Consider the following 13,179-nt stretch of genomic DNA (forward strand, 5'->3'; position numbering starts at 1 on the left):
AGAACTGCTTGTGCAATGATAAATGCTGACAGCGCATGCTGTCGGCATTCAGCTATGTCTGTCGGAAATGATCTGCTGAGCAGACCATGTCGGACAGACCTTTGCTAAATCAGCCCCATAGTCTGAACTTCAAATGAATATAGTTCTGTCAATTTCTACTCCCCCTGTATCATGTGACCATCAGCCAATCACAAATGCATATACGTATCTCAAAACGTGTAATTATAAAAAGACTGTACGCATTTTTTTTAATGGAAGTCAATTTGAAAGTTGTTTATAATTGCTTCTCTATCTGAATCATTAAAGTTTAATCTGACCTGATACAGATTAATTGCTGACATGATGCAAGCCCCACTGTCACTCTGAGCAGCTGCAGTATTTAAGATGCTGATGCACTGAGAATATCTAGCTATGCTTCACACTGTTATCAATAAAACAGTGATAACCTTTACTAGAAGCATTTTAGCCAATCAATGTATATTGCAAACATGTTTCTATTCAAAGATGTAATTAAATGGTGTGTGTGATTGTCTGTCTATCTATCTATCTATCTATCTATCTATCTATCTATCTATCTATCTATCTATCTATCTATCTATATACAGTGTGCGTATATATGTGTATATATGTGTGTGTATATATATATATTTATATTTATATATATATATATATATATATATATATATATATATATATATATTCTCCAAACGTTAAGCACTCTCATCACCATACCAGGGTGTAATCGCACCAGGGTGCAAGAATATCACATATAAGTCCTGGAAATAAAATGCACTCTCTGGATTTGAAGAAAAACTCTGTATTGTTACGTGATGTTTCGGGGTGTTCACGAAACATCATGTAACAGTACAGAGTTTTTCTTCAAATCCAGAGAGTACATTTTATTTCCAGGACTATATATATATATATGTTTACACTTTTTATTTATATATAGGTTTGTGCAGATAAAGATGATAAAAATAAGAATGAACCTGCTGCCAGTGTTGTGATTTACTGTTGAGCTGTATACTATAGTATTTTTCCTTCCTCACACAGCTCACTAGCTAAGCTCCCTAGCCAGCTATATAACATGTGCAGAGTCCATTAGTTTTTTTTTTTTATTCTGGAACTTTCAAGTCATAAATATAAATTTATGAACATTTGGCATAAAATGTTATTTGATTTAAATTTTTTGAAAATTCAGATGATATGTGAGAGGAAATTTGGATTTGCAAGTCAAATATGTTTCATAATCAATATGAAATTCCACCAGCAAGTAGTTAAAGAGATGTTTGACTAACGGACTCACAAAAGGAGCTTGTTTGTAAACACACTTTACCTGATTGCACGGCATGATGTCATAATGACAGTATACACAGCATACAGAACTAGCAGCTTATCAAGGGTTGCGATAGTCTAGGGCAGTGAAGGACAGCTCCTTAACACACGGGGGCTGCAGATCACTATTTTAGAAGCCTTAAAGGGATGCTAAACACAAATGTTTTCTTTCATGATTCAGATAGAGCAAGCCATTTTAAGCAACTTTCTAATTTACTCCTAGGGGCTGATTTATTAAGTCCTGTATTGACCTGTTTCCGCGTGAGCCTTCATGCTTGCCGGAAACAAGGAGATAAGAAGCAGCGGTCTTAAGTAGACATGTGCGTTTTGTTTTGTTATGAATCGAAATTCGGACGAATTCGCCAAATTCAGAGATTTGAATCGATTCAAATTTTCGAATTACCCTAGCAATGAAACTAAACTAATCCGAATGTATTTGTAACAAATAAATGCAAATTAGTTTGGCTTTATTCGTTACATTCAAATGGCCATGGACTAATCACAATTCAGTATAAAAATTAAATTTAGTGAGATTTAGTGAGATAGAACCGTGAAATAATTCCGTTTGTGTAACTTGAAACCATCTGAATCAACATAACACATACGGAACTTCCGAATTTACTAATCAAATCCGAAACAAATACATCCGAATTTATTCTAATCTGAAACTAATACATTTGAATGTATCCGAATTCGAATCGATCCAAAACGAAATTAGAAAAAATCTGAATCGGTTTAAAACGAACCGAAACAAATTTTTCCACTGTGAACATGTCTAGTCCTAAGACTGCTGCTCCTTAACTCATCCAAAAAAACGCACATTTTTTTAGTTCTACATTTTCCTGGGACCACAAATACTAGTGCACAGGAGGCTCATGGGACAATAGTTGTCCATCCCCTGGTTTAACGTATAAAGAGACTGATTTATAAAGTCAGAGTCTTAAGATCAAATCACATTAAACACTTTTCTTCCCCTGTTTTTAAATAATCATATAGCAATATAGTTACACAAGTTTTCATGTTGGAATATCATAAGCCTAGGAAATTGTTAACAGCTGACATAAGGATTGGTTTACACGTTTAATGACAATTATGGTTAAAGTCCATTTAAATTCTAGGCTGTACTACAAAGCAATGCAATGAAGCCAAGGGGTTTGAACAAATTGTTATCCATTTTCTTTAAAAGTTAAAACTGAATGAAAAATAAACCTCACATGAGTACAAAAGTTTAAAGGGACACGCAAGTCAAAATAAACGTTTATGATTCAGAAAGAGAAGCAGTTTTAAGACACTTTCCAATTCACTTCCACTATTTAATTTTGCACAGTCTTTTTATATTCACACTTTCTAGGAACAAGATCCTACTGAGCATGTGCACAAACTCACAGGGTATACTACACTAGTCTGTGATTGGCTGATGTCTGTCACATGATACAGGGGGCTGGAAAATGCGATAAAAAATGAATTTGTTTTGAAAAAAATCTACTGCTTATATGAAATTCAGAGTAGGTGTTAAAGCACTGTCTTTTTATTATGCACTTATTAATTATGTCATTCTACTGCACTGAGTGGTCCTTTAAGTTGTCACTTCAAAGTGAAAAAAAATGATGGGATTCCCAGTAGGTGCTCAATTATTGAAAAATAAAAACCTAAAAAGTTTGAAACGCCCTTCAAAATTGTAATCACTTGCAGTTAAAGGGACACTAAACCCAATTTTTTCTTTCATGATTCAGATAGAGCAGCAATTTTAAGCAACTAATTAATTCCTTTCATCAATTTTTCTCCGTTTTCTTTCTATCTTTATTTGAAAAAGAAAGCATCTAAGCTAAGGAGTCAGTCATTTTTTTGGTTCAGACCATGGACAGCATTTAGCCATCAATCAGCAAGCAATCACAACCCAGGTTGTGAACCAAATATGGGAAGGCTTCTAAGCTTACATTCTTGCATTTCAAATAAAGATAGCAAGAGAATGAAGAAAATTTGATAATAGGAGTAAATTAGAAAGTTGCTTAAAATTGCCTGCTGTATCTGAATCATGAAAGATAAAATTTGTGTTCAGTGTTCATTTAAATGAAGAGGCCTTGGATATTGAGATGTTTGTGTGTGTGTGTGGGGGGGGGGGTAAACAAGCTGTTGGAGTAGGAAGGGTCAAAGGTGTATATTTTTATGTGTGTGTGTAAATATGTGTATGTACTTATGTATGTATGTACTGTATGATAATGTATGTATTTATGTATGTGTGTGTAAATATGTGTATGTACTCATGTATGTATGTACAATATGTATGTATGTACGTGTGCATAGTTTGCTGTGACTTACTTTTATACTATGGTTTTGTATTGAAATATAAGTAAGAAACTCCACAACCCTGAGCGGAGGTTTAGCGCACTTTTGGCTTAGTGCTTGTGCAATAGCCTACATGAGTTTCTCAGCTGCTCTCATAGAAGTCTGTTATGTGAGGGATTTAGCCTATCCGCACTAGGCAACATATACTGTAGATGTTAGCACGCCTTAGACATTTGCTCAAGCAGTAAATTATTAGTTTAGATTTATAATATGAGGACAAAAATAAAAGCACTTTTGATTGCGGTCGAGGGATGTTAGCGTGCAATAACACTAATATCTTTGCGCTCCACTTGCAATCTAGTCCATTGTAAGCTAGGATCAGCAGTGCAAAAACGATATGATCTAACAAATTAGATCATGCATTTTTATGTCTTTGAATATTTATTTTACGTAACACATTATTGCAAATATATCTATATACAGTGTTTATATATATATATATAATATATATTATGCTACACTGTCTTTTGTTTGATCCTTTTTTTCTATAGATTTCCAGAGGTTTAGAGTAAGTCCCCTCTATGAACCTTCTTTGTGGAATGATGACAATACAATCACATTATACTGTACAGCATTTGACTGTGTAAAGGACGTCCAGGTGATATGGACGGTGACTGAGAGTGATGGAAATAAAGTTATATTGCGTGACAGTCAGACCAAGAGTGATGAAGAGAATGCCGGGCTCATCAGCAGTGACTACACTGTGAGATCAGACAGATCAGAGGCACAAGGACTGCACAATGTTATCACCACCTTGTCATTCACACCCAATGTATCAAAGCACAAGGACACCAACGTTACCTGCAAGTTTATATGTGATGGGAGATCCAAGGAAAAGAGTTTTAAATGTCAATACAAACTGGGTAAGGAAAATACATTTTGGTTCTATTACAATTAGTAACTAATGAATACCAGCTTTCATGATATCTCCTTGGTACCTAATATAATTAATTTATGGCCAATGCAAAAAAGAAAAATGGTGACATCTGTATACATTGCCCAAAAGTGTAAAACAGGATGTTTAGTTTTGCAAGTACTTCTGTTTAACCCATTGTAGGATAGTTTGCTTCCTGCTTTTACTACATATTTGAAGAGTATGATGTGTATAGCAGCTGAGACACATCAGCAAGATCTCTAAGGCACATCTAGACTTTAAAGGGATATAAAGCAGTCTGTTTCATTGTACTAAATATAAATTGTTGCAATATGTATTATTCGTAATTTTAAAATTATTTTATCCTTTCTTTCTTTCATTTCATTTGTGCAGGATTCATTATTTTCTGTCACAGCACCACAAGGGGGTGGGGGTCTCTACAGGCAGTCAAAGGAGGAGCAACCCCTTTCTAAGTGGTTGCTAGGAGACATGTACACTAGCTCCAGTCAGTTTCTTGCCCATGCTCAGTAGATTAATTTTCTTGCACAAAGCATGTGACATGATGGGGAAAAAAGCAAAAACAAATTATGTACAAATACTACCCTCTTCCTAAAAACAATTCAAGGTATTTACTACTACTGAAAATTCATATCCATGTATTAATAATATTCTGATTCTTGCTACCATTAGCATTATTTTTTCAGTGGTAGTTATTACCTTGAACTGCCTATCAGACATTGAGGCCCATTTATCAAGCTCCGTATGAAGCTTGTGGGCCCTTGTTTCTGGCGAGTCTTCAGACTCGCCAGAAACACAAGTTATGGAGCAGCGGTCTAAAGATCGCTGCTCCATAACCCTGTCCGCCTGCATTGATGAGGCGGACAGAGATCGCCACAATTCAACCCGATCGAGTATGATCGGGTTGATTGACACCCCCCTGCTGGCGGCCGATTGTCCGCGAGTCTGCAGGAGGCGGCATTGCATCAGCAGCTCTTGTGAGCTGCTGGTGCAATGCTGAATACGGAGAGTCAGCGATGTCTGTCAGACCTGATCCACACTGTCGGATCAGGTCAGACAGACATTTGATAATTCGGCCTTAATGTGGTTTGTAAAGAACAAACACAAATAAAAATAGATAACACTATAAAACTTAAGTTCTGTAATGGTAGATCGCTTATCTCCCTGCAGACAGTAGCTACAATGAGAATTTCTAAGTGCTCATTTTGCAAGAAAACTAATAAGTTGTGTCCTGATTTTTCATGCAATATGTTTATTTTTATGCTTACTTTAATTTAACTTATTTTGTTTTACTAAAACACTACTGTTTCATATGCTTTTAACCCCTTAATGACCAAGGACGTACAGGGTACGTTCTACAAATAAGGTCAGTTAACGACCAAGGACGTACCCTGTACATCCTTAGGGGTTTCAAGCGGTGAAAGCGATCCTGATTGCTTCCAGCCGCTTTCAAGGTATTGCAGTGATGCCTCTATATCGAGGCATCACTGCAATATCTTTTTTGACACACCGATGCAGAGAGGGCCACTCTGTGTCCCTCTCTGCATCGGCCAGCGATGGTGCTGATCGTTCAAATAAAGATACCAATAGGAGTAAATTAGAAAGTTGTTTAAAATTGCATGCTCTATCTGAATCATGAAAGTTTAATTTTGACTAGACTATTCCTTTAAAATGGCGGGGACAATTGTGGGCTGGGGGAGGGAAGTAAGCTGTTTGGAAGGGATCAGGGGGTGGGATGTGTCAGATGGGAGGCTGATCTCTACACTAAAGCTAAAATTATCCCTTCAAGCTCCCTACAAGCTACCTAATTAACCCCTTCACTGCTAGCCATAATACACTTGTGATGCGCAGCGGCATTTAGCGGCCTTCTAATTACCAAAAAGCAACGCCAAAGCCATATATGTCTGCTATTTCTGAACAAAGGGGATCCCAGAGAAGCATTTACAACCATTTGTGCCATAATTGCACAAGCTGTTTGGAAATAATTTCAGTGAGAAACCCAAAGTTAGTGAAAAAGTGAACGATTTTTTTTATTTGATCAAATTTGGTAGTAAAATGGTGGCATGAAATATATCAAAATGGGCCTAGATCAATACTTTGGGTTGTCTACTACACTACACTAAAGCTAAAATTAACCTTACAAGCTCCCTAATTAACTCCTTCACTACTGGACATAACTGGACATAATATATGTGTGGTGCGCAGTGGCATTTAGCAGCCTTCTAATTACCAAAAAGCAACACCAAAGCCATAAATATCTGCTATTTCTGAACAAAGGGTATCCCAGAGAAGCATTTACAACTATTTGTGCCATAATTACACTAGCTGTTTGTAAATAATTTCAGTGAGAAACCCAAAGTTAGTGAAAAAGTGAAGGATTTTTTTTATTTGATCAAATTTGGCGGTAAAATGGTGGCATGAAATATATCAAAATGGGCCTAGATCAATACTTTGAGTTGTCTACTACACTACACTAAAGCTAAAATTAACCCTACAAGCTCCCTAATTAACTAATTCACTGCTGGGCATAATACACGTGTGGTGCGCAGCGGCATTTAGCGTCCTTCTAATTACCAAAAAGTAATGCCAAAGCCATAAATATCTGCTATTTCTTAACAAAGGGGATCCCAGAGAAGCATTTACAACCATTTATGCCATAATTGCACAAGCTGTTTGTAAATTATTTCAGTGAGAAACCTAAAGTTTGTGAAAAGTTTTGTAAAATAGTATTAACAATTTTTTTTATTTGATTGCATTTTACGGTGAAATGGTGGCATTAAATATAACAAAAAGATCAATATTTTGGGTTGTCTACTAAAAAAATATATATACATGTCAAGGGATATTCAGAGATTCCTGAGAGATATCAGAGTTCCAATGTAACTATCACTTTTGGAAATAGCAAAGAGCTACTTGTACTTATTGCCCTATAACTTGCAAAAAAAGCAACGAACATGTAAACATTGGGTATTTCTAAACTCAGGACAAAATTTAGAAACTATTTAGCATGGGTGTTCTTTGGTGGTTGTAGATATGTAACATATTTTGGGGGTCAAAGTTAGAAAAACTGTGTTTTTTCCATTTTTTCAACATATTTTATAAAAAAAGTTTTAGAAAATTATAAGATATGATGAAAATAATGGTATCTTTAGAAAGTCCATTTTATGGGAATAAAAACGGTGTATAATATGTGTGGGTTCAGTAAATGAGTAAGAGGAAAATTACAGCTAAACACAAACACCACAGAAATGTAAAAATAACCTTGGTCCCAAATGGTCAGAAAATAGAAAAGTGCTGTGGTCCTTAAAGGGTTAAAAAAATATTCAGAACATGGTTTCTTAATATTTAAAAGGGAGACTTAAATTTGTATTAATATAATCATTTATTTGCAAAGAGCCAACATAGGCCTAGATTACTAATTGAGTTCTACTGATATCATTGGCCCGCACTCAGAATAGAGCACAATTTTGTATCCGTATAAGAGAATAGTAAAACAGAGAACTCTTAGTGCAGCTGTCATCTCTTTAGAGTGCCCTGTACTTTCAGTGGATAGAGCAGCCACACTAAACATCACTTATATTACAAGTTGTGAGAAGGGATGGGTGAATGTTTCTAAAAGTTCGAAATTTAAAACAAATTTTGAAACATTCGTTTGTTCGAATCGAATTTCAAGTGTTTATATAACATTCTAACATTCTATTTTTGAATTTTCATTTATTTGTTTGAAAATTTGTTCGAATAATAGAATGTTTAGTTATTTATTCATTCAATTTCGAAATGTAATATTCAAATTTGAATGTGACATTTGAATGTCAAATTGGAATTCGAAATAGTATTTCTAGTCTAATACTGTGCTTTTTAAACGTAATATTCAAATTCGAATGTGACATAGTATTTCTAGTCTACAACTGTGTTTAATAAATGTAATATTCAAACGCGAATGCTACATTCGAATTTGAATGTAACATTCTAATTCAAAATAGTATTTCTAGTCTATTACTGTGTTTTTTAAATGTAACATTTGAATTCGAAATAGTATTTCTAGTTTACAACTGTGTTTGATAAATGTAATATTCAAATTTGAATGCTATATTCGAATTTGAATGTAACATTCAATTTCGAAATAGTATTTCTAGTATAATACTGTGTTTTATAAATGTAATATTCTAAATCGAATGTGACATTCTAATTTGAATGTATAATTCGAATTTGAAATAGTATTTCTAGTCTACAACTGTGTTTTATAAATGACACATTCGAATTTGAGTGTCACATTCGAATTCGAATGTCATATTCAAATTCGAAAGTGACATCCGAAAACTGTCGATAACATTTCGATAATAGAATTTTTAAGAATATTCGTTCTTGTCAAAATTCTATTATGTAAATCGAATTTCTACAATACCATTCTTTCTAACATTCGAATATAAACACATTTGACCATCCCTAGTTGTGAGATATGTGTTGCATACAAGAGCAACACATAACAGCTTGAAAAAATGTAGTGTGCCCGGAGACCTGAAGTAAAGTAATGTTTATTATTAACCCCTTCACTACTGGTAATTTAACCCCTTAATGACCGCAGCACTTTTCCATTTTCTGTCCGTTTGGGACCAAGGCTATTTTTACATTTTTGCGGTGTTTGTGTTTAGCTGTAATTTTCCTCTTACTCATTTACTGTACCCACACATATTATATACCGTTTTTCTGGCCATTAAATTGACTTTCTAAAGATACCATTATTTTCATCATATCTTATAATTTACTATAAAAAACATTATAAAATATGAGGAAAAAATGGAAAAAAACACATTTTTTCTAACTTTGACCCCCAAAATCTGTTACACATCTACAACCACCAAAAAACACCCATGCTAAATAGTTTCTAAATTTTGTCCTGAGTTTAGAAATACCCAATGTTTACATGTTCTTTGCTTTTTTTGCAAGTTATAGGGCCATAAATACAAGTAGCACTTTGCTATTTCCAAACCACTTTTTTTCAAAATTAGCGCTAGTTACATTGGAACACTAATATCTTTCAGGAATCCCTGAATATCCATTGACATGTATATATTTTTTTTTAGAAGACATCCCAAAGTATTGATCTAGGCCCATTTTGGTATATTTCATGCCACCATTTCACCGCCAAATGCGATCAAATAAAAATTTTTTTTCACTTTTTCACAAATATTTTCACAAACTTTAGGTTTCTCACTGAAATTATTTACAAACAACTTATGCAATTATAGCATAAATGGTTGTAAATGCTTCTCTGGGATCCCCTTTGTTCAGAAATAGCAGACATATATGGCTTTGGCTTTGCTTTTTGGTAATTAGAAGGCTGCTAAATGCCCCTGCGCAAAATACGCGTATTATGCCCAGCAGTGAAGGGGTTAATTAGGGAGCATGTAGGGAGCTTCTAGGGTTAATTTTAGCTTTAGTGTAGTGTAGTAGACAACCCCAAGTATTGATATAGGCCCATTTTGGTATATTTCATGCCACCATTTCACCGCCAAATGCGATCAAATTAAAAAAAACGTTAATTTTTTCACAATTTTAGGTTTCTCACTGAAATTATTTCCAAACAGCTTGTGCAATTATGGCACAAATGGTTGTAAATGCTTCTCTGGGATGCCCTTTGTTCAGAAATAGCAGACATATATGACTTTGCCGTTGCTTTTTGGTAATTAGAAAGTCGCTAAATGCTGCTGCGCATCACACGTGTATTATGGCTAGCAGTGAAGGGGTTAATTAGGTAGTGTGTAGGGAGCTTGCAGGGTTAATTTTAGCTTTAGTGTAGAGTTCAGCCTCCCACCTGACACATCCCACCCCCTGATCCCTCCCAAACAGCTCCCTTCCCTCCCCCACCCCACTATTGTCCCCGCCATCTTAAGTACTGGCAGAAAGTCTGCCAGTACTAAAATAAAAGATTTTTTTTTTTTTTTTTTAAGAAAAAAAAAAAAAGCATATTTACATATGCTGTGTTTAGGATCCCCCCTTAGCCCCCAACCTCCCTGATCCCCCCCAAAACAACTCTCTAAGCCTCCCCCTCTGCCTTATTGGGGGCCATCTTGGGTACTGGCAGCTGTCTGCCAGTACCCATTTTGCACAATCAAAAGTTTATTTCTTTTTTATTTTTGTTATTTTTTCTGTAGTGTAGCTTCCCCCCCCCCCCACGGACCAACCCCCACCACCTAAATAACGAATAAGGTTGTTTTTTTTTAAATTACTGGTCCCACTTTTATTTTGGGACACTTTTTTCTGTAGTGCAGCGGTCCCCACCCGGTTCCTGCCCCGGCGCGCGCCCGCGCGTGCCCCCTCGTGCACGTGCGCGCGCCCCCGGACTTGCACGCCCACGATCCCGCCCCCCTCCACATGACCAGGGCCATCGATGGCCGCCACCCACCTCCCACACCGGCTCCCACCCACCAACGATACCGGCCATCGATGTCCGGTGCAGAGAGGGCCACAGAGTGGCTCTCTCTGCATCGGATGGCCATCTAAGGTTATTGCAGGATGCCTCCATATCGAGGCATCACTGCAATAACCGGAAAGCAGCTGGAAGCGAGCAGGATCGCTTCCAGCTGCTTTCCACACCGAGGACGTGCAGGGTACGTTCTCAGGCATTAACTGCCTTTTTTCTGAGGACGTACCCTGCACGTCCTCGGTCATTAAGGGGTTAATAAAAGAACTTGCCCAAAATACCAAAGAATGTTTAGCATTTTTGCTATCACTCCATTTAAACAGAAATAAAGCCTTGTTTTTTTTTATTTACATGTCAAAACTACATATTTTTTTAGTAGACAACCTAACGCCTAGATTTAGAGTTCTGCGTTAGCCGTCAAAACCAGCGTTAGGGGGTCCTAACACTGGTTTTGACCGCCCGCTGGTTTTTAGAGTCAGTCAGGAAAGGGTCTAACGCTCACTTTGCAGCCGCGACTTTTCCATACCGCAGATCCCCCTACGCCATTTGCGTATCCTATCTTTTCAATGGGATCTTTCTAACGCCGGTATTACGGTATTTAGCGTCTTGGCTGAAGTGAGCGTTAGAAATCTAACGACGAGACTCCAGCCGCAGAGAAAAGCCAGGAGTTAAGAGCTTTCTGGGCTAACGCCGGTTCATAAAACTCTTAACTACTGTGCTCTAAAGTACACTAACACCCATAAACTACCTATGTACCCCTAAACCGAGGCCCCCCCACATCGCCACCACTCTAATAAAAAATTTTAACCCCTAATCGGCCGACCGCACACCGCCGCCACCTACATTATCCCTATGTACCCCTAATCTGCTGCCCCTTACATCGCCGACCCCTACATAATATTTATTAACCCCTAATCTGCCCCCCACCCAACGTCGCCGCTACCTACCTACAATTATTAACCCCTAATCTGCCGACCGGAGCTAACCGCTACTCTAATAAATGTATTAACCCCTAAACAGCTGCACTCCCGCCTCAAAAACCCTATAATAAATAGTATTAACCCCTAATCTGCCCTCCCTAACATCGCTGACACCTAACTTCAAGTATTAACCCCTAATCTGCCGACCGGACCTCACCGCTACTATAATAAATGTATTAACCCCTAAAGCTAAGTCTAACCCTAACAAGTCTAACCCTAACAATTGCATTCTATTGGCTGATTGGAACAGCCAATAGAATGGGAGCTCAATCTGATTGGCTGATTGGATCAGCCAATCCGATTGAACTTGAATCTGATTGGCTAATTCAATCAATTCAATCAATTTTTCCTACCTTAATTCCGATTGGCTGATAGAATCCTATCAGCCAATCGGAATTCGAGGGACGCCATCTTGGATGACGTCATTTAAAGGAACCTTTATTCGGACTTAGGACGTCGGAAGAGGAGGATGGATCCGCGTCAGCTGCTTCAAGATGGTCCCGCTCCGCGCCAGATGGAAGAAGATAGAAGATGCCGCTTGGATGAAGATGTTTGCCGGTCCGGATCTCCTCTTCTTGCCGGATAGGATGAAGACTTCGGAGCCTCTTCTGGACCTCTTCTTGCCGGATAGGAGGAAGACTTCGGACCCTCTTCTGGACGGATTGGTGATACCCGGTGTGGTGAAGACAAGGTAGGAAGATCTTCAGGGGCTTAGTGTTAGGTTTTTTAAGGGGGGTTTGGGTTAGATTAGGGTTATGTGGGTGGTGGGTTGTAATGTTGGGGGGGTATTGTATGTTTATTTAAATGCAAAAGAGATTTTTTCTTTGGGGCATGCCCCGCAAAAGGCCCTTTTAAGGGCTGGTAAGGTAAAAGAGCTGTTAAATTTTTATTTTAGAATAGGGTAGGGCATTTTTTATTTTGGGGGGCTTTGTTATTTTTTTAGGGGTCTTAGAGTAGGTGAAATTAGTTTAAAATTCTTCAAACCAAAAATCCAGCACCTGAAAGTAACAAGGTGTGTACGCTTCAGGAATACTGCACTGTACTCCACACAATATAAAGTCACAAAGAAGAAGCAGCACCAACCAGTAGTTTCCAACAGATTTATTCGTGCAGTATGCACAATGAACAGCAAGACCAACAAACAGTAACGTTTCGGACTTAGTCCTTAATCATGCATAGTTACACCTGGAAATCATGCAGCT

At 37.3% G+C, this 13,179-nt stretch overlaps 1 protein-coding gene across 4 annotated transcripts in view; it reads left to right on the forward strand.

Moving 5' to 3' along the window:
* The window catches only part of LOC128642024 (uncharacterized), a 141,730-nt gene that overhangs the window by 56,135 nt on the left and 72,416 nt on the right, over positions 1 to 13,179 (forward strand). For all 4 annotated transcript variants that reach the window (XM_053694660.1, XM_053694664.1, XM_053694662.1 and 1 more), the window contains one exon: positions 4,173 to 4,544. In XM_053694660.1, the coding sequence (XP_053550635.1) occupies positions 4,173 to 4,544 (372 nt within the window). The remainder of the gene's footprint in view (positions 1 to 4,172; positions 4,545 to 13,179) is intronic.

The sequence above is a fragment of the Bombina bombina genome, chromosome 11 (genome assembly GCF_027579735.1).
Source record: "Bombina bombina isolate aBomBom1 chromosome 11, aBomBom1.pri, whole genome shotgun sequence".
Lineage (NCBI taxonomy): Eukaryota > Metazoa > Chordata > Amphibia > Anura > Bombinatoridae > Bombina > Bombina bombina.